General features: G+C 39.1%; 1 protein-coding gene across 1 annotated transcript in view; it reads left to right on the top strand.

Moving 5' to 3' along the window:
• The window catches only part of HAPLN1 (hyaluronan and proteoglycan link protein 1), a 71,302-nt gene extending 47,524 nt beyond the window's left edge, over positions 1 to 23,778 (top strand). Inside the window, exons 3-5 of the mRNA XM_067731175.1 lie at positions 11,658 to 12,029; positions 19,598 to 19,900; positions 21,916 to 23,778. Coding sequence (XP_067587276.1) covers positions 11,658 to 12,029; positions 19,598 to 19,900; positions 21,916 to 22,205 — 965 coding nt within the window. The 3' untranslated portion in view covers positions 22,206 to 23,778. The remainder of the gene's footprint in view (positions 1 to 11,657; positions 12,030 to 19,597; positions 19,901 to 21,915) is intronic.
• The last annotated feature ends 1,456 nt before the right edge of the window (positions 23,779 to 25,234 follow it).

Here is a 25,234-nt window from a genome sequence, read left to right as displayed (position 1 = left end):
CTGATTGGACGTTAATACTTCATAGAGATGTTTCCATGTAAACGGAATATCTTATTTTAAAAGATGTATGATATAACAGTTATTTATAGGCTGCCCATAATATATTAAAATCAAAGTGTGCTCCAAAACCAAGGTTTGGCCTCTTTTCTTATAACTATTTATTTGGCTTGCATATGTAATTGAATAAATAAAAACAAATGAACATATAAACAATAAATATAAAAGTGTTTTTAAGGGAGAAAATCTTGTGAGAGAGCCCCTAGGGGGCTGTAGGATGAACCCCATAGAGGGGAATTAGGAAGGGCTCTGTAGGCTGAGCTCTGAATAGTGAGCAGAAGCCTGTCACATCAAAAGCCAGGGACAGAGCATTCCAGGTAGAAAGAATGGGAAGTGCAAATTCTCTGAGATGGGAATAAACATGGTATTTTCAAACCAGAGAGAAGCTAAAGGGACTACAGCCTGGCAGTGGAGAGGGTGTGGTTTAAGATGAGACTGGAAGAGGAGGCATGAGTGAGACCATCGTACTTTTTATTTGGTTCAGAGTACAGAGTTCAGATTTTATTCTAAAAGTGCTTGAAAATGGCTAAAAGGTTTTGAGCAAAGGGATGATGTAATATGATTTACATGTACAAAAGACCAGGTGACTACTGGATTATGGTGGGTCAAGAGTAAAAGTGAGGAGACCTTTAGGAGGGTCTTGAGGTAGTTTAGGTGAGAAATCATGGTGGTGTGGCCCACAATGGTAGCAGTGGAGATGGATGGAGATGAACCAATTTGGGAAAAAAAAAAAATGAGGTAGAGATGGCAGCACTTGCTGACAGACTAGACGTAGGGATTAAGGGAAAGGAGCATATCAAACACACCTGCTAGATTTTGGCTTGAACAAATGGACAGATGACAGAGGCATAAAATGAACTGAGGAAGATTGGGAGAAGAACAAGTCTGGGCAGGACAGGAGGACTCAAGTTATTTGTTTGGCATCCAATATATGAGCAGCAGGTCATTGGATTTACTAGTTCGGAGCTCAGGAAAAAGTACACTGCTAGAAAGTTTTGGAATCACCAGCACATCAACATTTATAGCCATGGGACTAGATGAGATCACAGGAGAAGGAGGAAATACAAGCAGAGACAAGGAGATCGCCCGGGTCTGAAATTCAGAAACCCTCAGAATCAACAGGTGGGATAAAGGAGGATTCAAAGGTCACATATTCACTTCCCAGAGTCTAAATCCTGATCTCTGATATGTGGGAATTTTTTTCCCAGGTAACATTTTTTTTAAATCTAAATTAATCGCAAGTTTTTAAAAATAGGAGATATTCACGTTAAAATGTGCATTTCTAGGGAATTCCCTGGTGGTCCAGTGGTTAGGACTCTGCGCTTTCACTGCCAAGAGCGTAAGGGCGGGGGTTTGATCCCCGGTCGGGGAAGTGGAATCCCACAGGCCACGAGGCGCAGCCAAAAAAAAAAAAAACTGTATTTCTAGCATCTGTTGAAAAATCCAAAGACCTGCTGCTTTTCAGCCTGCATTCCCATTGGACAACATCAGTGGGAACGAGTACTTGCTCCCCGTGAGCATGGAGTGCGCGCACCCAGCAATGGTATGGTCCCTTTCACTCCTTGCGTTCTCAAGACCATGGTGCTCCCTTCATTTTCCCTCAGCCTTGCCCACCTGGGCTTTTGTGTTCGACTTATCTTGCGTTTTGTTTCAGCACTAAACTTAATACTTGACACATTAAAGGCTATCAATTCATGATTGTTGATTCAGAATCAAAAGTTCCCTTTTGCCTCCAGAACTGACTCTGCATAGTACTATCTTGATATCTTTCACACTAAGTGAAGACACTAAGCATACCAATGTATAAAACCAACAGTGTCCTTTCTGCAAATTATGGATAACTTGACCTTATGTTTTACCACAAAGTGGAAATACTCTGAGCAGAGACAAGTAGATCTGAGCCCTCTACCACATAAAAACACATTTCTAATAATTAGGGACTGTGTGGTTAATTACAGCCTAATGAAGAAGAATGACGCATGCTAATGCTTCAGTTTCTCCACACCCTTTGAAAGAAGTCTGTATTACAGTCCTGGAAAGTATGATTCTTCAAAGATTGTCATTTACTATATTAGTAAAACATTCAAATTTTATTTTCTTATAATGTATTCCTTAATTTCTCTATATCTGTGATATTTTTTTTCTAAGACTAAAATAATAGAAATCAAATGCTATTTCTTTACTCATAAATCTTTGATAACATGCACAAGTTTAAATTCTGAAAATTATTAGCAAGAGCAGATAACTCCGAGTTGACAAAGCTAGTATGACTGTCTCAAGTTTGGGGACCAGTTATATTGGACTTAACCAATGGCAATAATACTGATAAATTAATATTAGCATTTAAAACCACTTACTATGTGTGATACACAATAGAAACTTCATTACCTAGGTCATCTCATTTAGCTCTCACCACCACACTACATAAAGGTGGTTATCCTCACTGAGGCTGAGAGAGGGTCTGTAGCTTGCCCCAGGTCGTATGGCTGTTAAGTGGTAAAGCTGAGATTCAAACTCAGGCAGGCTGATTCCTCTGCTCCTGACCCACCAGGAACCATACAGCCTCCATCTAAGCCTTCTCTGAAAAACTTCTGAGTGAAGCAGTGGGTAAAAACGGCTCCCATTTTATTCCATTCAACTGATATAATTGTGTTCCAGAAGAAATCAAATCACTATGAAAAAAAGATTTGGTCTCAAGCCTTTGAGAAACTTTTCCTCAGGCTACCATAGTGATTCTGAAGAGCAGTTCAAGGAGCAAGGTGGGGTGACAGCTACCAATACACACATTCCACCTCTACAACCAAACAAAGACTTTCTTTTTTTTTTTTTTTTTTTTGCGGTACACGGGCCTCTCACTGTTGTGGCCTCTCCCGTTGCGGAGCACAGGCTCTGGACGCGCAGGCCCAGCGGCCATGGCTCACGGGCCCAGCCGCTCTGCAGCATGTGGGATCCTCCCAGACCGGGGCAGGAACCAGTGTTCCCTGCATCGGCAGGCGGACTCTCAACCACTGCACCACCAGGGAAGCCCCCAAAGACTTTCTGGAACCCCCAAGGAAAGGGAGGAGGAAGCAGGAAGAAGCTGGATTAGACACAGGGTGTTTTTTGAAAAGGCTTTAAGGTGGTGGTCCTGAAATGAGCTCCTATTCTATTAAGAACCACTAGATTAGGAAAATCATCATCAGTTGATGAGATGCGAGTTTTCAGGAATCAGTACTTTCTAGGAACTGTCTTCTGAAAGAGCATAGGAAAGAAGAAAATGTCGATGACAGAAGCTGGTTTGCATACCTGGCACAGTTTGGAAACTCAGTACATGTTTGCTAGTAACAGCCAACATTTACTGGGCACTCAGGGTACCAGGCACTAGGCTAAGCTCTCAGCGTATCACGTCCTTTAACCCTCACAAGAACCCTGCAAAGAAGGTGGCTTAACTCCATTTTACTGATGAGAAAACTGAGCACATAAAGGTTAGGGGACACCAGGTAAGAGGCACAGTCCACATGCTTAACCAATAAACTATAGCTGCTGCGAAAATAGATGAAACAATAATGAATGTGGAAAGACAAAAGCCACAAAGAATTTAGTAGAACAGAGCTAAACACCCTCTTCACACTTTACTTCTTCCTGGTTGAAAAAGATGAAGAAAAAGGAATTAAAAAGAGACAATATTTTTCAAGATAGTAACCCAGTTTCAGGTTTACGTCTCAGAACACAGATTTTTGAACTACGTTCAATGGACGCCCTAGAACTACTTGGAGGCTCTTGATGCCCATTTCCAGCAAAGAAGCTCACCTTTTATATGGCAAAGATCTGTCTAAAGTATCCTCTGGGGAGAAAAGTTTCCACTGTCCCTGAAAAAACCTTCAGGCTCTAAAATAGTGATAGCACTTATCCTTACTTTTTACTATGAAACTTGGATATAATAACATGGCACACATTCATGATCAACATCACCCGAAACAACACTATATGTTGGTGTTGGGCTGTCTCCCATCACAGAATCAATTTACCTCTAAGGCAAGTGTTGGGCTGCACCCCACAGGCCTACAAGCCCTGTACCTGCCCAGCTTCAAGACTGAAGAAAGAGCCCAGAGTCAACAACAGAGACATCAACAGTTTAATGGATTGGGGAGCTTACACGTCTGAAGCAAGGTCCTGGAGCGACACCCCACTGTGTGTGGCAGAGGGCAGGCAGGACCTGGCTGCAGTCTTAGCTCCCCAGGGAGAGGGGAGGTTACCATTTATAGGGGGAATTGATGTCAGGTTGGTTCATCAGTTACCAGGGAAACCAGAAGAGGAATACACCCCTCACCTCCCCTTTGATAAGCTATCATGGTGGAGCCGTTCTGATCTAAAGCTAGAATAATCATTAGCTGGGACCTGGGGCAACTGTGTAGGAAGGTGAGTCATGAGAGTAGGGAGTAGGTGAAGCAGGCACTGGTCGAGCAGGGGATGTACAGAAAGCAAGAGAACAGCCATCTTGAGTGGTCTGACCATACAGGAAGGAAGCCGGATGTGGTCAATACCAAAGGGAATGCTCCACAGCACATCACATCAGGTAATGCAGGTCACATACTATTTAAGGAAACTGGAAATACAATTCTAGGTAATCTGGTTCAGCTGTAGATTGATAGGAACAAGCAGGGCACAATGACTATACAGTGTTTAGAGGCAGAGGGTGGAGGGGTGTTGGGAGGAGTATGTTCCTGTAGCCTGTGAGGCCAAAAGACAGGGTCACAGAGGGTGAGAAACAGCAGTAATCACTTTACAGCAAAGAGCAATCTTCACTTACCTTATTTTCAGCTTTGGACTCTTCCTTTATAGTCAAAACTAGAAGACAGTCAATACCTTTGTCGGTGGTATCTTAAAGGAATTGAAAAAACGAGGTAAAATTTTCACGTTTTGAAGACCTGTTTAAATATAACATTATTATTATTAACAGAGCCATAGGTCTTCTCCAGAAATATAATCTCGCAATTATAACAATATACTGCAATTCTGGCTACAAGCTACCAGCTTCTTGTGTGTATTTCTAGAGACACTTTAGGGAAAGTTTTTTGTTTATCTTTGTCAATTAAGTTTTCTGTTCATTTTTGTCAACCATTTTTAATATTTTTATTCCATTTCTACTTAGGGCGTGCACAGGTGATACGTGCACACGGTTCAAAAATTTTTAAATATGGGAGTATACACAGTGAAGATATCCCAGGAGCTCTCGACCCAGACATCTACCTTTCCTTTCCACAGGCTACCATGGTTATTAGTTTCATGGGTTTCTAGTGATTCCTTCAGATATAGTTTATGTAAGTATACATATTTCTTTCCAAGTTACACACATGGTAAGAAGCACACGTATTCTTATATGTCTTCAGGTCAGCATTTGAACTCCAGGTAAAAGCAAAGATGGGCCAGGGATAAATACAACAGGATTTCAAACCCAAGTCAAGTAGTAGAGGGCTGAGGGCAGCCATGGATCCTCCTTAAAGCTTCTTTCCTGCCCTCTTCAGGTCACCCTTCCTGAACTGCTGAGTCATAGAGGAGAGACTCAGAGTCTTTACATTGAGGAACAGCTGGGCAAGAAACTAAAGCTCTGTCTCTGATAAATGAAAAGCCCTCTGAAAGGACAGTAAAGACTAGATGGAGAGAAAGAGGGGCAGAGGGGAGGGGCCTTGTAAACATCTCTGATGCAAAGCTGACAAGACACAGCAGAGTCAAGACCACTGACGGGAGCTTCTGGCTCCCAGCGAGCAACACCGGGAACAATGGGATTTACTCCAGTCTGAAGGAAACAAAACACAGTCGCCCCTCAGTGTCCACTGGAGATTCGTTACAAGACTCAACTCCAATACCAGAATCCTCAGATGCTCAAGTCCCCTGTATAAAATGTTGCAGTATTTGCACCTAGCCTACAGGCATCATCCCTTATAATACCTAAAACAATGTAAATGTTGCTATGTAAATAGCTGTAAATACGATGTAAATGCTATGTAAATACTTAGGCAAGAAGCAAATTGAAGTTTTGCTTTCAGAGCTTTCTGGAATGTCGTTTTCAAACATTTTCCATCTCTGATTGGTTGAATCCCAAATGAGGCACACACAGATACAGAGGGCTGACTGTAATTATAAACAGTGAAAGATTAATGAGTAAGATAATTTTTTCCTAAATTATGTATCCTACTCAAATGTAATGTGTAAGATGAGAGACCAATGTCTAAATTATGTTCTTTCTAAATATTGTGTCTTTAATATGTATCTTTACCTGTTTTTATAAAGTGTTTTCATTTTAGAGCAATATGGTATAAAGCAAGGGCAGGGGTCTATGTCTACTGCCATAGCTGAGCACAGCCTCTGGGAGGCATTCGTCTATTTCAGTCACAGACACTTATCACATGCCAGGCACTGTTTTGATGCTGGAGGAACAATATAACAAGACGTGGACTAGGGAGACAGAGTGACTGTTTTCAGTAGACTGTGGTGAGCACAACAAGAAGGACACAATTCCAGCCTGGTTGCTCATCATTGGGCAGGTTGGCTACCCTAAAGGAAGTAACAGCTTCCAGAGTGTTAGTCTTACACATCTCAACCCACCAAAGTGATAACAGATGCCACAAAAATAAGGAACTATCTTTAAAACCTTGTGCAGCATTTTCAAATGACTCATCGTGGAGCTGGTACTTGAGTGTCTGCCTACTAGTTTGGAATGTCAGGGAGGAATTCGTTTTTCGTCTGGAGTGATGAAAAAGTTTGGGAAATAGATGGTGATGGTGGTTGTGATTGCAGATGGCCTCGGCCTGCAGCAGCTTGAAGCAGGATCTCAGGTCCCCGGCCAGAGACTGAAGTCAGGCCAAGGCAGTGAGGACGCTGAATCCTCGCCACTAGACCACCAAGGCCAGTGGCCGGTGACAAGGCCCCTGGCCCGTCGGCTTTGTAGAAATGAACTTCCACAAAGAGGCGTAAAGTAGTGAAACAAGTAAAGTGTTTATTAGGAGGAAAAAGAATATGTGTGAATAGACACACACACACACTTGAAGGACTCAGAGAGAGACTTGCGCCCTCGTAGTAGTTTGAATCACTTACATGGGGCATTTCTTCTGGGTTTCCTCTGGCCAATCATCTTGCTTTGCCTGGCTCTGAGTCCATCTTTGGTTTGTCTCAGGGTCCTCCCCTGTATGCGTGCGCATCTCTTAGCCAAGACGGATTCTAGGGAAGAGGCCTATGGGTAGGTTGACATCACCTACTATGGGGTGGCACTCCCTCCCTTTTTGACCCGAGGAGCCTTTCTGCACAGGTGTAGTTGGGAAGGTCTCCCTGACCTCAAGAATGAAAAATATGTGGTCTCTGTACCTCTTACCTGGGCAGGCTCAGCTTCTCCTTGCTCCCGCTGTTATCTTCATCTTGAAGTATCTCTCCAGAGGGGACAAACTCCAGCTGCTCAGCCTGTGGCCCATCTATCTCCTGCCTCAGTTGCACAACAATGTGAAAGTAATTAATGCCACTGAATCACACACTTAAAAATGGTTAAAATGGCAAATTTTATGTTATGTGTATTTTACCACAATAAAAAAATCAAATGATGGTGGTAGAATTTTTTCTTGGAAGGGGAGTATTTTTTGTCTTTGTTTAACCATCTTAAATATATTCCTCAGTTTTGTTTGTTTGGGTTCTTTTTACATTTTATTGGTCTAGGAAATCCAAAAGTCTGGAGGCTTCTTCATTATACACCAGTGAGAAAGTAACCAACGCCAAGACTGGTTATTTTGTACAATCCAAAAAGTTATTTATTTTTAAAAGACAAACTTTGACCCATAACACCTTTTTTTTTTACTTCCTGTCACCTCTATTTCTTTGGCAATGAATTGCCCCCCCAAATGTTTAAACTTTTAATAGAACTAAGAACAATAGGTAATAGTCCAATACCATATTTCTAAATTGTTTTTGTCCTATTGTTTAAAAGATTTCATCTAAATTACAGAGTGATACAAAGATCAGCTTTTCGGTCATGCCATTGCTTTCATCATTTGGTGAAACTGAATGATGTCCTCTGGATTTCACAGCAGACTGTAAAATAATAATGAAGCCCTGCTGTTTCCCCTGGAGACAACTGTGGTCTTTGAAGGCCATCAAATCTTTCATCACTGTCACTGACACTCACTAATAAAAATATGAAATTCCTGTAACTTACAGACTGAACTTTTAAAAAATTCAGTCCCCCTAAAATGAGCACATGTATGCTGCTTGGTTTTCTCTAGTTAATATTTAAAAAAAAAAAAAAAGGATAACCAATACTCATTCTGATGATCAAGGTTTATTTTTATCTTTTGATTTGCTTTACAAGTGCCCTGTTGATTGAACAGTTTTGACTTAAACATTAATTTCAAACCAATCCACATTTTTAACCCAATGATCAGATTACTCTAGACAAGACTGTGCAAAGTTTGCCATCAGCATTATAGGCTCCCTTTGTTCCAGCCCTCTACCCTCTCCCTCTTAGTGTGTTTCCTGGCTGATCCCTATCATGACAACCTGCCATAGGGAGCCAGATACGAACCTTAAGCTCAATGTTCTCATGATGTAGACCTGTCACTCAAACAGCTAAGCCCTGCTAGAGCCTGCAACAGAGCCCAGGGCTCCTGACTCACTGGCCAGTGCTCTTTCCTACATCTTATCTGCTCTGCAACAGGCCACTCCCGCCAGCAATGCTCAATGCTGTATAATCTGCAGTGTTGAGCTTCTAGAAGCAAACAAGCTAATAAAACACATTGTTCTAAAGGCCATGTTGGGGATTTAGGTTAATGAATGTTAATGGCCCTCAGTCACTCAAAGTTACACATTACCCAACTTTCTTAGGGTTCTTTGAATTTCAGCCAGGGCCTCGTGGCATCTACTACCTCAACACCCCAGTTGCCCCAAAAATAAGAATGGTGGAAATTTATACATTCTAGCAGACTTGTTAGAAAAATTATTTTGTGGGAAGCCAATGGGTTTTTGGTGTCTGCTTAGGTCTCAACATTATACCACATAAGTCATCATCTACGCAGAATGCTAGAGTATAAGTAAATAGTACCTAAAAAAAACCATAAGCTTATACTTCTAAAATACTACAAGATGATTTACAGTTAACCTCAGAAAAAAATTAGAAATTTCAGTCTCTTGTACAAGACTTTTGATCTGTGCTTTAACTCTTTTTTTTTTTTTTTTTTTTTTTTTAACTCTTTAATTTATAAAACACTCAGGCCTTGTGTTCACTCTGGAATACCTTATGATTATGCTAAACCACACAATAATTTCCAGGTTTCCTATATAACACAGGTGGCATTGTATGTATTATTTTACTCCACGTGGTTAAAAACTTTATAAGTAAGTGGAACCATGGAAGGTTAATATATGTCAAAATTATGCTCAATATTAGGCAGTATCATATAGGAGAAATACAGGGGGAAAACTATGCAGTAGGAACAGTTTGGGTCAGCCATTATTTCAAGTGCTTTATGTGCCTATTAGGTCAACTATGCATAGTAGACATTACTTTCCCTAGTTCACATGTAAGGAAATTGGGGCTTAGGGCTTGCACACCTTGCTCAAGGATTCAGAGCTAGCAAATTGAAGAGGTGAGGTTAGAACAAGGTCTCTGACACATCAAAGCCCATGTTCCTAACTACTGGAACTCCCCTTTAGCCCAGCGCATTTGGGCATTAGTTTTGACTTTAAAGTAAAAAGCTTGAGAGAATCATGAAACTGCAACTTTCTGAAGGCCTCATGTCTTGTCTAAACTCAAGTCCCAGCATGGGAAGGCCCAGCTTCAGGCGTCCTCCCAAGGTAGTGAGTAGATCCATGCTCCCTAGGGCCTCAGGCATTGCTGAGCAGACTTATTAAACAGCACCTTTTCCTCCTTCCAGAAAGAAGATACTACAAATATTTAGGTAGAACATGGATGCAGTCCCTGGGGATATTGCAGGGGGAGTATTCTACATAGGGTAGAGTTGGATACCTTTACCTTTTATGTCTTATGATTCTATGGGCCTAAATAAGAAGATAAAGAAGAGAATCTAAAGGAAATGCTTAATGAGCTGGATTTGTGATTCATTTTACTTAAGCCATTATCCTCTCAGTTTATGATCTATTCAAAGTAGGGGCACTGATGGCTTTAAAAGTGGTTCAACTGTTCAGTTTCGGAGGACTGGGGCTGACATAAATGTTCATTTTTTAAATATGAATTTTGATTGCTCTATGATAAAAATAGAACCACTGTCTATTCTTGGACCCTTTATTTTAAAATCTGAATCCTACGTGCACCATTAAATAACTAAGTTTTGAGGTTTGTCTGGGGATGACTTGCTACTCCTCCTGACGACCTGTGTACTATCGTTAACGATTCGTGACCAAGGTTTATTCAGAACCTCCAGCCTAAAGCAGGAAGGGCTGCTTGAAAGACAGCTTTGGCAGCCTTTGAGAGCTGTGTGTGGATGAGGTATGTGTGTCCAGGAATTCTTATATCGCTTTCTCATTTTCAAAGCTTGCACATCCTCAAGAGACCTTGTCAAGGTCAAAAGCGCAACGAGTGAACCAGGGGAAACCCCAGAGAAAGCCAAGATCTGAAAATAACAGCTGGCTCTCCAGAGGCCTGCGGCCGTGCTGACTTGGCAGGCTAGGAATATCATGGTGCTCCCAGGAAGGCAGTAAAGTCCTTGGAGGAGGGAGGAGGGAAGCGAAAGGGCAAGGCGTGGCAAGGCAGAAGCAAAGCGAGAGGATTCTGTAAACCAAGATACAGCAGAAAGCAGGGGTAGCGGGGGGTGGGGGGTGGGGGGTGTAGAAGGAGATTTAAGGGAATAAAGAAACATAATTATCTGGTTAATTAGAAAATAAATATAACTTTCGATACACTTTTAACACCCAAGGTTTGAGGAATATATTTCAAAATCTGGAGTTTTTTAAAAAGCACTCACTAAAAATACCTTTCTGATGTCTGGCCTTTGTGTGAAAATAATACATACATGTTGCTTGAAATGCTCCAGAACGGCATATCGCAGGTGTATATTTGAATTGAAGCCAGAGATGGGAGGACATTCTAATTCTTTGGCCAGAACAGTACAATGAAAGTTAATCATGTTGCTGTGTACTTTTCCTAGAAATACAATACAGACTTACCGTATTAGAAAGCTCAGCTGGGGAGAGATCAATTTACCTAGCTTGTACGTTTTGGGTTTATATTGATGAAATAGTTATGGTTCCCTGTCACTTCTCTTGGTCTTGTTTCTACGTTTTTGATATTTAACTGTAGAAGAAAAATAAATAGAATTTACGATGACATCTTCAAGCTTCAGATGACTATAGAGTATTATAGCCAATATTTCTCATTGATTATAATGTACATCCTTCCTTTTTTCAGTAGCTTAAAAGACATGACTACCTTGTAGATGCCCTCTAGTTACTAAAGGTACCTTTCTATGTGGTTCAAAGGAGATCACTGCTCAACAATGCAGAGAAGCTTATCGCCAATGCTACTCTTTGTCAGATACCCTGTGTAGGTAGTATACTTCATATTATAAAAAAGTCTAAAAGCATATTAATGGTTCTTTCCTTTTTTTCTCTCTTTTCAATTATAGCAGAAAATGGCCCCCGTCTACTCGTGGAAGCAGAACAAGCCAAGGTGTTCTCACACAGAGGTGGCAATATTACACTGCCATGTAAATTTTACCGAGACCCTACAGCACTTGGCTCAGGAACCCACAAAATCCGAATTAAGTGGACCAAGCTAACTTCAGATTACCTCAAGGAAGTGGATGTTTTTGTTTCCATGGGATACCACAAGAAAACCTATGGAGGCTACCAGGGTAGAGTGTTTCTGAAAGGAGGCAGTGATAATGATGCTTCTCTGGTGATCACAGACCTGACCCTGGAGGATTATGGGAGATACAAGTGCGAGGTGATTGAAGGATTAGAAGATGATACAGCTGTGGTAGCATTAGATTTACAAGGTAAGTATCTATAAATCATGTAAAACTTAGGAATGATAATTAATCATTGCTTTTTTTTTTCATGACAAGTAATGTCTAATGGTTACCATGGTGCTGATGTGAGAAATCAAAAGTCCATGTAAAGAATGTTTTTCTGTTCTTTTGTAATCTGCAATCTGTCTATGATTCCAGCTTTCATATTTGAAATGTACACACAATGGTTATATGCAAATTTGAAGCTATTTGCAAGTAGGAGAAACATGCAGTGGAACTGAATTAACAACATTCAGAAACTGCCTTATGCCATTCAAAATTTAAAACTCATTACATAGTTATGAAGAAATTCAGAGTGGAGGCTCTTTTATTATGCTTCTAAAATTATCTCAGTTTCAAAATAATGGCAAGTTTTGTGAAGGACATCTGCTAACTAAAATACATTTAGTTGTATTTTGTAAAATAACTGTGAAAACTTAATTTAACAAAAAAGTAGACTCTAGATTTATTTAAATATTCTTGTAAAGAAGTAATTTTTTTTAATGGTCCAGAGTCTCTTAGACACTGAATACCAAATGGTCAAGGCATTTTGTGGGGGGAGTTTTATTTCTTAAATATGTAATACATTCAGTAGGTTCAAAGATCAAAATGTATACAAAGCTAAACAATAAAATGTATCCATGCCATCCTGTTTCCCCTCTGCCCAAAGCCCTTTAGGCCTCTCCTTAGTTTCTCATGTATCTCAAGACACCCTTTATTCATGAATTTCAGTGTCTCTTTACATGGAAGGATGAATTTTGGCTGCATTAATAGAAGACTTTCCTTCCTTATATAAACTATAGGTGTGTGTTTGCTAGAAGCTCCTTCCACATTCTAGGCCAGATTTGTGGCTTTTGGAAAAATATGTTTGGCACACTAGCACTTCATTGAAGATGTGACCTTCTGAATCCCACAGAGTGCCACCACATGCATGCAGATGTATTAGCTTTATGTATCTGATACATTGCTTGATGTTGTAAAGTTCATTTTTGTGACCTTCTCTTGTCTCTCTTAGTTGTAGTTCTTGGCTCCTGATTGCATGCCACCTTATACTTTGAGTTTTTATTGATTCACTTTCATATCCATGAACATTGGCATTATTCGGGATGAAAGAAGTAATTGGCTTAGAGAAGACAGTCAATCATCAAATATTAATTGAGGGTCACTTTCTTTTATCAAAGGGGCATCAGGCACTGGACGCTAGTAGTATCAAGATGCTTATGTTAGTCCCAGCTTTGTCAGTATATGTTTTGTAACCAGAGCAAGTTACTTATCCTTATTGTACCTTGGCTTCCAATCTATGAATAATAGGTTGAACTGTATTATCTGTTAAGTTACTTTTTCTTAAACTTAAGTAATTCACATGCCATATTTATTATCTCCCTACACTTACTTAAAAATATATTTTAAATAAATAGAAACCAGTATAACTTGCCAGAAATAGAAGGAAACCATAAAAATAAGTACAGTGAACATAAGATATTTCTAATTATAAATGGATACATGCTTGCTGGTGGCTTTGAGCATGAAGCCAGCTCTCCCCTTTCTTGAAAAACAGATTTAACACGTGTTAGAAGAGAATACACTCTACGGTCAAACTGAGACTTCCTTTAAGACACAATTAGAGGTGTTGAAGGGGAATGGTAAGAGTAATTTTTCCTGCATAGGCCCTGCACTGTCCCAAATCTCCATGTTTTCCATGCTTTCATAACCACTTCTCTACCATATAGCACATACGTATATATGAGCTAAGTAAATGTGTCCGAGAAACCAATTTAAATGATAAATATTTTTACAAGTGCTGTTTTCGTACCATGAGAAACAAAAAAATTCCAAATCATGGTTCCTTTCATTCAACAATCTTACAGTCCATTAAAGATTCTAAGATACTTTCAAAAGTAAGTACTTTAAAATAAGGTAGAATTTGGTAAAGTAAGTAGGTAAAACAAATTGCTCTAATCATATGCGTATTCATTTTGCTCACTTTCAGTAATGTCCCTTGACAGCTCAAACTTAGGGAAAGCTCCTTTTCTAAGATAACATGGCTAGGAGTAAGAGCTAGGGCTAGAATTTGATACCAAGGGCACTGAATGAAGTCCATGCTTTTATCTACTATGATCTGGGAGTTTGCAGGAAGGAGAAAGTTTCTGTTGGGGCGGGAAAAAAGGCAGGTTTCAGAGAGACAGTGGTGTTTGACAGTCTCAGTTCTTCTGAAGTTTTCTCAAGATTCTCAAAGGCCCCAAAGTTATTTGGGAGATGACTTAGGGACTGTCCTTTGGTCATACTTCATTAATTGGTGTGCCCATTCTCACTGCAGAGAATGTTTTTCCATCTTTCTTGTGTACTATAAAAAGGGCAGAAGCAGTCATTACCCAGAGGCTCTGCCTTGAAATAACTGACATTTCCACATTTATCATTATATACATGAATTCATTTCTGAACTGGAGAAAATATATTCCTTCAAGAATAAGATCAGGGGCTTCCCTGGTGGCGCGGTGGTTGAGAGTCCACCTGCCGATGCAGGGGACGTGGGTTAGTGCCCCGGTCCGGGAGGATCCCACATGCCGCGGAGCGGCTGGGCCCGTGAGCCATGGCCGCTGAGCCTGTGCGTCTGGAGCCTGTGCTCCGCAACGGGAGAGGCCATAACAGTGAGAGGCCCGCGTACGGGAAAAAAAAGAATAAGATCAAAGGGACTTCCCTGGTGGCGCAGTGGTTAAGAATCGAGCCATGGTCCGGGAAGATCCCACATGCCGCGGAGCAACTAAGCCCGTGTGCCACAACTACTGAGCCTGCGCTCAAGAGCCCACGAGCCACAACTACTGAGCCCATACACTGCAACTACTGAAGCCTGTGTGCTCAGAGCCTCTGCTCCGCAAAAAGAGAAGCCACTGCAATGAGAAGCCCGCGCACCTCAACGAAGAGTAGCCCCCGCTCGCCACAACTAGAGAGAGCCTGCACGCAACAAAAAAGACCCAACTCAGCCAAAAATAAATAAATAAATAAATTTATTTTTTAAAAAAGAAAAGATCAACTCTACCCTGAGCCCTCCCCTTCCACCCCCAGCTATGATGTTCTCAGAGCACTGTCTACAGATTTCCATTGTAATTCTAATCACATTTTGTTTTGTAAAATTTGCAAATTGTCCGTCTTCACCTGCTAAATAGGATCTACTTGAGGCAGTCAAGTGCCAAAACAAAGTAAGCGCTCAGTAAATAGTTTATAGGTGAGTTAATGTTTGATACAATGGGTTTATACTTTCAAATACAAAAAAGCCTGCATGCAATGGAAGGCGGTGGAAAGGAAGAGACATTTGATTTGGACCATGAAAGGTGCACCTGGTTCTTTCAAGGGGTGGAGAGCATGACAAAGTTGGGAAAGAGGGCATCACAGGTGTGAGGGAGAAACACTTCAAAGGCCAAAATGTGAATAACAGATGCCACAGACAGCATCCGCCTTGACTGGTTTAAGGCTCAGCATGGCAACAGGGTGGGATAAAAATTTTTAACTTTTTATGATAGCCAATTTCGAACACTCGGAAAAGTAGAAAGACTAGTATAATGAACCTCTATATATCACCAGCTTCAAAAAATGTCATGATATAGCCAATCTTATTTTATCTTGCTTTATTTACTCCCACCCCCAATGAATAATTTTCAAGAAAATCTCAAGACATTATTTTATCTATATATACTTCAACATGCGATAAGAACTCATTTTAAAATAAAATTACAACATTTTAATTATAGAATAAGATCTGAGGAACCTTGATTGCTACCTGAGGATGGTAGGGACTTGACAATTTCCACCTAGTCTGGGGTAGATGCTCAAGGTGCAGCAATTATATACAGAAGAGTTTGAAGGCTATGATAAACCACATGTAGCACAAGAGATACCTTGTGGTTATCATTTACTAGCTCTTATTCCAGGTCCTGACCTTTTTCCATTACCAATTACATCCTTATAGCGGACCATCTACCAATCAGCAAGTTTCACTCAAGCTCCTTGTCAATCTTCTAACATGCATAAATAAGACCAGGGAAGCGTATCATTTTGAATGTCATAATTAAGCTGCCTTTCCAACTGTAATTGTACAATGCCTTTAATCATACTGGCCCTTTAATACCAGATTAAATGCTATGTGCTTCAAAGAATTTTCCCAATTAGAAAAATATCGTTCTTCTTCAAGATGCCCAAATTGTATGGTTTGTATTTATAAGATTTTATTCTGTCTTGGATTCAAATTTATATATCCATAGTATATGTAGCAAATCATAGACTCTTTGCAGAAATAGGCCACACTCCAAACTCAAGGTACCCTAGAGGACTGAGTGCAATGCCTTGCTCTTAGTTGTGTTTTAAGATCTGTTTTTCAAATCACACTGATTAAAAAAAAAGTAAACCCTTTGAAACACTGACCTACTATGAGTTGGAATTAGCTGTGGAAACACAATTTTTTTTCATATAGCATCTTGGATAGGGTAAAGCCCTCTGATTACTACCAAATTACCTACACTGCTAGAAACAACACCCAGCAAGAGACAAGCCTTGTATGAATATAACAAGGAGAGTATCACTAGACATTCATGAGTAGCCCAATACAGAATTCATTTGCACAATCAATAAACATATAGATAATATGAAAAACATATTTGTGCTTCCAATCTTCCACTGTATTGGTCTTCCACTGATGAAAATGGGGCCAAATACACAAAAATAGAGTCTGAGAACTTTTAGAAATAGAAAGCTAATTTCAGATATGTACATAGCACTGAAAGGTACTCTGAGAGGCACTGAAGAAGGTAAAATTGTTCTGCATGGTCTCTACCTTTTTATTACTAAAAATATTTACTTTGTGGAGTTACTGAAATTTCCTTAAGCTTTTATATGTACCATGGCATGAAAACCTTTCATATATCCAACAAATTGATATTTGCCAACCACTAGGATGAACTGGTCTGTGCAATTGTAAGTCTTAAAGAATGTGTTTTTAAAACATTTCAGTTGACTAAACTACCCACATCATTTGATATTATTCTTTTCCATGTGAGGTATCTTCCTTATTAATCCCCTTTTTAGAGATGCATACCAGCCCTTCATGGAAAAGAGCTTCTGATTATATTTTGACATATAAGTATAAAATAATCATATTTGGAAAATAATCATACACCCTTCTTTCTCACCCATGAAAGTTTAACTTTTCTTATTTTTGTAATGCCGGATGAAAGCAATCACCATTTGCTCCATAATTCAGCTGTAGGAATTGCACTTTTTTCCACAGAGCCAAGAAGGTTTCTGTAATTATAGTCTTAGATGTTGACATCTTAACTAGCTGAAAATAAAAGGAGCAAATAAATAAAATACTAAGAAACATGCAGTTCCAGAAATGCCCACACTTGCACGAAACATTTGATTGTTGAAATGTATGCACCAAATGTGTACAATACAGTGAAACTTTTAAAATGTTGGTGGCGACACAGAAATTGACCTTGATTTACTTGGAATGTGTTCTTTCCAGCATCATCAACCATTAATTAAAATCTGCTAAGTAAATCTTTTGAGTTACTGTAAGTTGATCATTTATTCTTACAATTGAAAAATAGTAAAATTTTAATATAGGGTTTCACTTTGACTTTGAGTAATGATTGCATGAAATTATGTTAAATGTGAAAGGAACTCAGAAATATATTACACTGGATTTGGAACTGAATCAAACATAACTCAGTGGTTAATCAAGGACAAATTACTAAAGAAAAAATTTTCACAATGCCTATGGGAGTCCACCAAACACAGTCTGGTGAATTTAAACTGAGAGGTTGTCTAGGTCTTTAAAATTATTATAAATTAAAAGAGTCTACATTCTCCACTGTTACCATCTTGAGCTATTTGAGAAATGGAATTCAGCCTAAATGGTTGAATTTTGGTTTAAATACTTTGAGATTTTCTCTCACTTAAGGTCTAGCTGCCAAGGAAACCTCTACTGGATAAATTAAGTATTTTCCTTTTCACTGGCATTCCTGGGGTTACTGAGAAAGAGGACGGAAGGCATGAGGGGACGGAGAGCACCAGAGCAGCTCCTTCCCAGTGCTGATTGAGTCTTAGCTGGCTGCCTGGTCACAGCCCTTCTTAGAAGGAGTCATCTTCAGGCCTTCCCCACCTCCATTCCGCCCATTGCTGCAGGGGGCAAAGGCAACGAAGGGAGTCTTTTCCTCCTTACTTTTGGCTCCGATTCAGCTTACAGATTCTTCAGCCAAGAACCTGAGAAGGCAGGATGAGATCAGGAAGCCTTCCTGGATCTCTGCCTCTAGTGGATGGTGCCAGCTGGACTGCCCTACAGGGACAAACATGTCCAGCAGAGACTTTCAGTGGATGTGACTTGATTTAGGCTACTGAAATTTCTTCTTGTAGAGTCTTCCAGGACAATTTCTAAAGGAATACATTTCCTGTGTACTGGTTACACTGTTCGTGGACTGTGCATCCACCTTGTATAGGGTCCGCAGTCTCATAAAATAGCACATTTGGTATAATCCACCAAATTACTGCGTCAGCAGACAGTTTCTTACATTCCACACACCCAAATATGAATTATTTTTAATTATATTTAAAAATTCAAGGCAAAGCCTTGAATAATCACTTGAAATTAGTTGTCTTTTAGCAACCATGGGGGAGACATTTTGATAGTGGTCCTTCATAGAGTCCAACAAATGATATAACTTTGCTTTCTTATGATGCAATCCTTACCCTTTAAAGAAACTGTGCAGAAAGTTGTGAAACAGCTCAGACATCTCCCATGATTATCTGACGGAAAGAAATGCTTTTGGAAAGCTGTCACATCTTCCCAAAGTCAAGTGCCAAGTCACAGTGTTTACATATACTGAGGGTTTTTGTCCTCTAAAATATTTAATTCTTTGGCAATAACTTTGACAGATGTCTATTTTGTACCTACTTTGTACAGGACAAGTTTCTGGAAGCTTTGTTTTTCCTATTTGCAATGAAAATGTTTTTAAAAGCTTAGTTTCAGTTTGCAATACATGAATACAGAAACTGAAAAATAGTAATGGAAACATTTTAAAAACGAAAGCTCTTATTTTAGTCACATTGTTCAAGGACAGAATTAAATAAGATTAAGAACTACACTAAAAGTTGAAACAGATAAGAGAGCCACGATGTTTTTTACGGAAGTGCCTCACTGTAAAAAGTTACCTTATTAATATGAAATAAGACCGCTTAATTATGTTGTTGTCAGATATGCAATAGGTAAGTTCTCAGGGAGCGCTATTTGGAAACTGTAATCTGCAGATGAATCGTTTCGGAAAGGAGAATTGTGAGGACTGAGCTGAACTCTTAGCAAAAGAGGTAAATCACTGAAGTTACCAGACCAAAGAGCTAACTGTGAGATGCTCAGAGCTGAGAGGTTGTTTGAAGGGAAATGGGACTATGAGAAAACACTGCAAGTTGAACAAAAACTGCTTCTTCATCTGATGGAGATTCTATTATGTTTTTCCCCACTCAAGTGGGATTTGTGCCACTAACGATTCCTTGCCTTCTCCTTTGGACAGGTGTGGTATTTCCTTATTTTCCACGACTGGGGCGCTACAATCTCAATTTTCACGAGGCACAGCAGGCTTGTCTGGACCAGGATGCTGTGATCGCCTCCTTTGACCAGCTGTACGATGCCTGGAGGGGTGGGCTGGACTGGTGCAATGCTGGCTGGCTCAGTGATGGGTCTGTACAGTATCCCATCACAAAACCCAGAGAACCCTGCGGAGGCCAGAACACAGTGCCCGGAGTCAGGAACTATGGGTTTTGGGACAAAGATAAAAGCAGATATGACGTCTTCTGTTTTACATCCAACTTCAATGGTAAGATATTAACCATACTGCCTTGTTTCCTATCCCAGAGACCAATACATACTATGATGTGACTTAAACTTTTAATCTTATCTACTTAAAAAAAAAAGAAAAAAAGCTTTGAAGTGTTGCTCCAGATACAAGAAATTCTTAAATGTCATAATTTTTTAAAATCCAAAGACATCAAGCAAAAGTACATATTTCCATGATTCTTTGGTTTTATTGCATCCAACTGTTATTATGAAATAGTTTAACTGTCATGTTGTATGGAGTCTTTTTCTTACTGCCAAAGATGATGCTGCCACTGTGTGCCTTCCATCGGATAGAGACCTCTCCACTGAAGTAAGGATGGCATCTGTGTCACGGTCTTCTTCTCTAAATTACAATGTCAATTTATTCATAGATGATCAGCAAAGCTTAGGATAAAGAGAGAGCATTATCTCTCTGATAAAGAGAGGGCTCAGGATAAAGAGACCTTTGCAAGAAAATTAAGTAGAAATAACATTGGAGGTGAAAGCAGAAGTGAGAGATCCAGGTTGTATCAGTGTTGATGACTGACTCATTGAATGTGACACAGCTCCCAACCCTATCTTGCTCCTTCCAGAACCAGTGATGTAACATGTAGGGCCCAGTGCACAATGAAAACGTGGGCTTTTTAAGAATTATTAATTATTAAGAATTATTATTATTAATTATTAAGAATTTTAAGATGACACAGTAAAGCATTAAATCACGCGTGCGGCCCTGGCCCCATTATTTTATATTTCAGGTGCCTGGTGACATGCTTTGGCGAAAACAGCAAGGGATCAGGGATCAACAAACTTTCTGTAAAGGGTCAGACAGTAAATATTTTTGGCTTTGTGGGCCATATGGTCTCTGTTGCAACCACTCCATGTAGCTTTGTATGTTATAACACAAAAGCCGCCGTGAACAATATTAAACAGATGGGTGTGACTGTGTTCTAATAAAACCTCACTGAACCCGTGCGCTGTAGTTTGCCGGCCTCAGCTACAGATGATAGAACTAACCCTCTTATTAATGTTCCCGTGACGGCTGCCCTTTCTCCAAATCATATCCTCTTAGTCTAGAAAGAACAGGCAAGCATTAATTTAGACTTCAATCATCTGTATTTAAAGAGAGGCAGGAGGGTATCACATTACAATGTGTAATCAGGTTAGACAGTCTGATTCTATTCTGCCGGAAACTAAAAGTCTGAGAAAATCTTGCACTGATGGGTATCACTTTAGTCAGTTGATGTCATATTTTATACATTTCATGCATATTTGATACAAATTGAAGGCATCTCAGTAATTAACACAATTGAATTAGTGGTTGAGACTAACTTACTCTTTCTTGTAAAATCAAGAAATGGTTAGGTGTCAGAGCTCCCACAGAGGGAAATTGAAAAAAATAACTAACTTCATCCTCTTTGCTAGTGAGTGAACAGACTGAGTTCACATTCTGAGTCCATATTATTTATGGCAAGTGACTTCCTGTATGTTTTGCATTTTCATACTGTAGTCTTTGAATAAGAATAATGTCTTATTGATACCTGTAATGAAAAGGACTTGAGGGCTTTTGATTATTTTTAAATGGACTTTTCTGTCAGGAATGTTTTTTGATCCTTTCACATTCAAATTTTGCCTCTCTAGAAACTTGTGCTGGGCTTCAGTCTTGCTACAGCTAGAATTTAAATAGCTCTTGCTTTTAACATGGAATTCTGTCTTCTCTAGTGCCACAGAAGGGCCCTTTTTGCCACTAATTAGCTAAAAGGGACCTGTCATTTCCCTTTTCTTTTTTACAGCTCTAAAAGGGCATGTCTGACATTAAGGGGCAAGGAAAAAACTAATTTAATGGAGAGCAACCTAGGGGCACTACATTTAACTGACAAGCCTGTGTTTCAGAACCTTTACAGACGCTGCTCTATATCCCCCTTCATTGAGAAACACTTCTATTTAGGGCTCCTTCCACCTCTGTGGGGCTGAGCCACAGACAGGCCCACTGACCCTCTCTCCTTTTCTCCACAGGCCGATTTTACTACCTGATCCACCCCACCAAGCTGACCTACGACGAAGCGGTGCAGGCCTGTCTCAGTGATGGTGCTCAGATTGCTAAAGTGGGCCAGATATTCGCTGCCTGGAAACTTCTGGGATATGACCGTTGCGATGCAGGCTGGATGGCGGACGGCAGTGTCCGCTACCCCATCTCTAGGCCAAGAAGGCGCTGCAGTCCTATTGAGGCTGCAGTGCGCTTCGTGGGTTTCCCAGATAAAAAGCATAAGCTGTATGGTGTCTACTGCTTCAGAGCATACAACTGAGCGTGCCCCCAGAGCACGTCAGTTTTAAAGTCATTAAGAACATGTGAAAGGTTTTTTTTTTCAGTATGAACTCATGCAAGTTACCAAAACTGTGATAACCCTTTTTTACTTACTGTAAAGTCATTTTCATAAAGACCAATTCATTAATTTGTTTTTGTAAAGCTATCATTCAATATATATTATAAATTAATATAATTTTAAGGGAAGCACTACATAAGGAGGCTTTAGAGCCAAACTGTTTAGGCTACAACATCTCAATGAAGTATCCTTTCATGATCGGGGCATGCAATAGCTTAAGGATTGCTAGGATTAAATTAAGGAAAGTAAAGCTACTCAGAGTAGCAGCTGCCACAAGCACAAATTTTACACATTTGTACAATTTTGAAATGCACTACAATAAACAGATTAGAGCAACAGATGTGAAATACAGGCTTCTTTACATAAACTGAGATTCTGAGAGGCTGCACAAAACTCAGTTTCACAAGGGAACAATCTACACTTTTCTAAAATATTTCAAAGCTCCAATAGACAGAATTATTTTACTCTTTAAAATCCTGCCTTTTTGACCAAAAAAAAAAAAATTCATATGGACTCCAATGTATAATAACAAGCACAGTTAAAACCCCTTAATAATCCCATTTATATGAAGTATGAAACTAAAATAAGCAAGTAATATTTAACCAATGAGACTCCTACCTTCTTCTAGTTAAAATTACACATGCCTGAGAAGAACTGTTTTATCTTTTGAGTAGCTTTACTGAGTTATATTTAAATTCTAAGGGCCGTTTGCTAAGCAGCATTTAGCATCTACTCAGGGCAGTTATATAGATAAACTGCTGGACAGAAAAACTGTAAAATGTAGCAGCTTGATTTTATGTTAGCCTACGAAATGTTATTGCCCTATAAAAATAACTTTAAAATATTTAATATTTCTTTATTTACATGACATGACAAAAATTTAAATCATAAAAGGAAGGAATTACTATACTTGTCTAACCAAGAAATAAGAACCCAACTTTAAAAATTCTTATTATTCCTATTTGTATATATACTAGAAAGCCCAAATGGTGCCTGTGTTTGGGGAAAAAAGTCAACAAAGTAGTTCTAAACCTTTCTCCATATAGAAAATGTGGTCAGTGATGTCACTTTTCTTGCTGATCATCATTAGGCTTAAATGAAATGCTGAAGCTGTCATCAAAGAGTTTACACTAAAATCTTCAGGGCTTTAAACGAAAGGGTAAGAACAGCTTCAGGAAAACAATTTTCCCTGTTAGCAGCTCCAATCTTAAATAAAGCTCGGTTTTCCTATATTTTTATGACTGTTGAGACCCCACAGGGACCAATATTTGTATTCAAATTACATTTCATGGTTTCCCATTGTTTCACAATGAGTTCTAATAAATGGGATTTAGTATAATAATCCAAGTATGACATAGCTCGTATGCTTTCATGAATGTTTTTATGTAGATTTTCCTCCCATGAACATGAGTAAATAAATCTGTTTCCTGAATTGATTGTGGTTGCATTCAAAGCTCTGTAATAATTCTAATAAATTTACTCTATAAATGTAGAATTATGTGTGTGGAAGGTATAGAACAATTGGAATTCCATGAAATCATAACTATATGCATACATTATCTAGGCAGAATATTATAAATAAAAGTAGATCATTTCTTCCACCAAAAGCATATCTGGAAATTTTCAGATGCTTTCATATTAAAAGATGAGAATGTATGCATGCACATTTTTACATTAGGTTGGATATGCAAATTGTACAAAAAATATAAATCCAAAGAGATTGTGAGGTTTAACTCAAACACTGCTAATACAAATAGAACTCAAACTTCTAAATTAAAAATACCTGAATGGTCTAGGATAAGATGAATATGTTATTCAAAGAGGGACTATCTCCAAAATAGTGACTCTAGTACCTCAAATATGGGGGTTAGCTCATTGGAGGAAACCCATACTTGAGTGATTATTACCCACGTTACAAAAAACTTATTGGAATTGCAAGTGGACACAAATTTCTATTGAAGCAGATATATAATTTTCAGTTACTGCTGCAGAACTCTACCTTTATAATATTAAGCATAGTAGCATTTCTTAACTTTTGAATACTTACTAGTACAGGAATTGGTGCTGATCAAAATCTCTGGAGTGACTGTTAGTTGATTAAAATCTATACTGACTGCACACCATTTTTCCATGCTTGTAAAAATATATATATATATGTCTTAAAAGAATGAATACTGCTGGGCAGAATTTTTATCTTCTTCTGACTTCCCCCAAAGGATCAGAGTTCCCATACCTTTTTGGACTCCTCCTTGAATAAGAGTTTCTCTTTAATGTTCTTATTTTGCCATTTTCCACCAAATGTCTATTTTCCTACTTCATTCCTCAAGGTATCTCACTGAGAATGTCCAAAAAAGAAAGGTTATCCTAACACAATTCCTAACAGAAAGTCAGTACAACACTGGTTAATTCAGAAAATTGCTCCTCAGACTTGGGTACCAAGAGTGTCAGAGGGATGAGATGGGAGTCTGGGTTAGGAAAGCTTTTGATTATTTTGTCCATAATTAACACTTGGCCCATTTAAGGAACAAAGTATATCTGCACATTTCACTGACTCACCTACATTGGAAAACCTAAACAAAAAGAAATGATTCATATAAAAGACAGTATAAGAATAAAAACAAGTTAGTCATGTTAACACTGGAAGCCATCTTTTAATGACTGCTGCCATATTTTATCACAGTAATTTCTAGTCAAATATGGTATTTGTAAATTTAAACTTTCTCTCATAGAAAGGGGGCCGGTACCTGTTAAAGTTTTATTTTATGCAATAATATAGTCACTTATTATTTTGGCAATTAGAAGTAGTCTCAAAGGAGATTCCAATTTGGTTGCGGGCAGCCATACTGGGTTTCTTGATTTCAATGCTCCAAAGAATATGGTGGTCTCAAGGAGTAGCTGACTACTAAAGAGGGAAGGATGAAAAGGGAATTACCCATCCATTCTCAGCATAG

This window comes from Pseudorca crassidens, chromosome 3 (genome assembly GCF_039906515.1).
Source record: "Pseudorca crassidens isolate mPseCra1 chromosome 3, mPseCra1.hap1, whole genome shotgun sequence".
NCBI lineage: Eukaryota > Metazoa > Chordata > Mammalia > Artiodactyla > Delphinidae > Pseudorca > Pseudorca crassidens.
The sequence above is the reverse complement of the archived record's forward strand: the minus strand, read 5'-3'. Positions and strand labels throughout refer to the sequence as shown.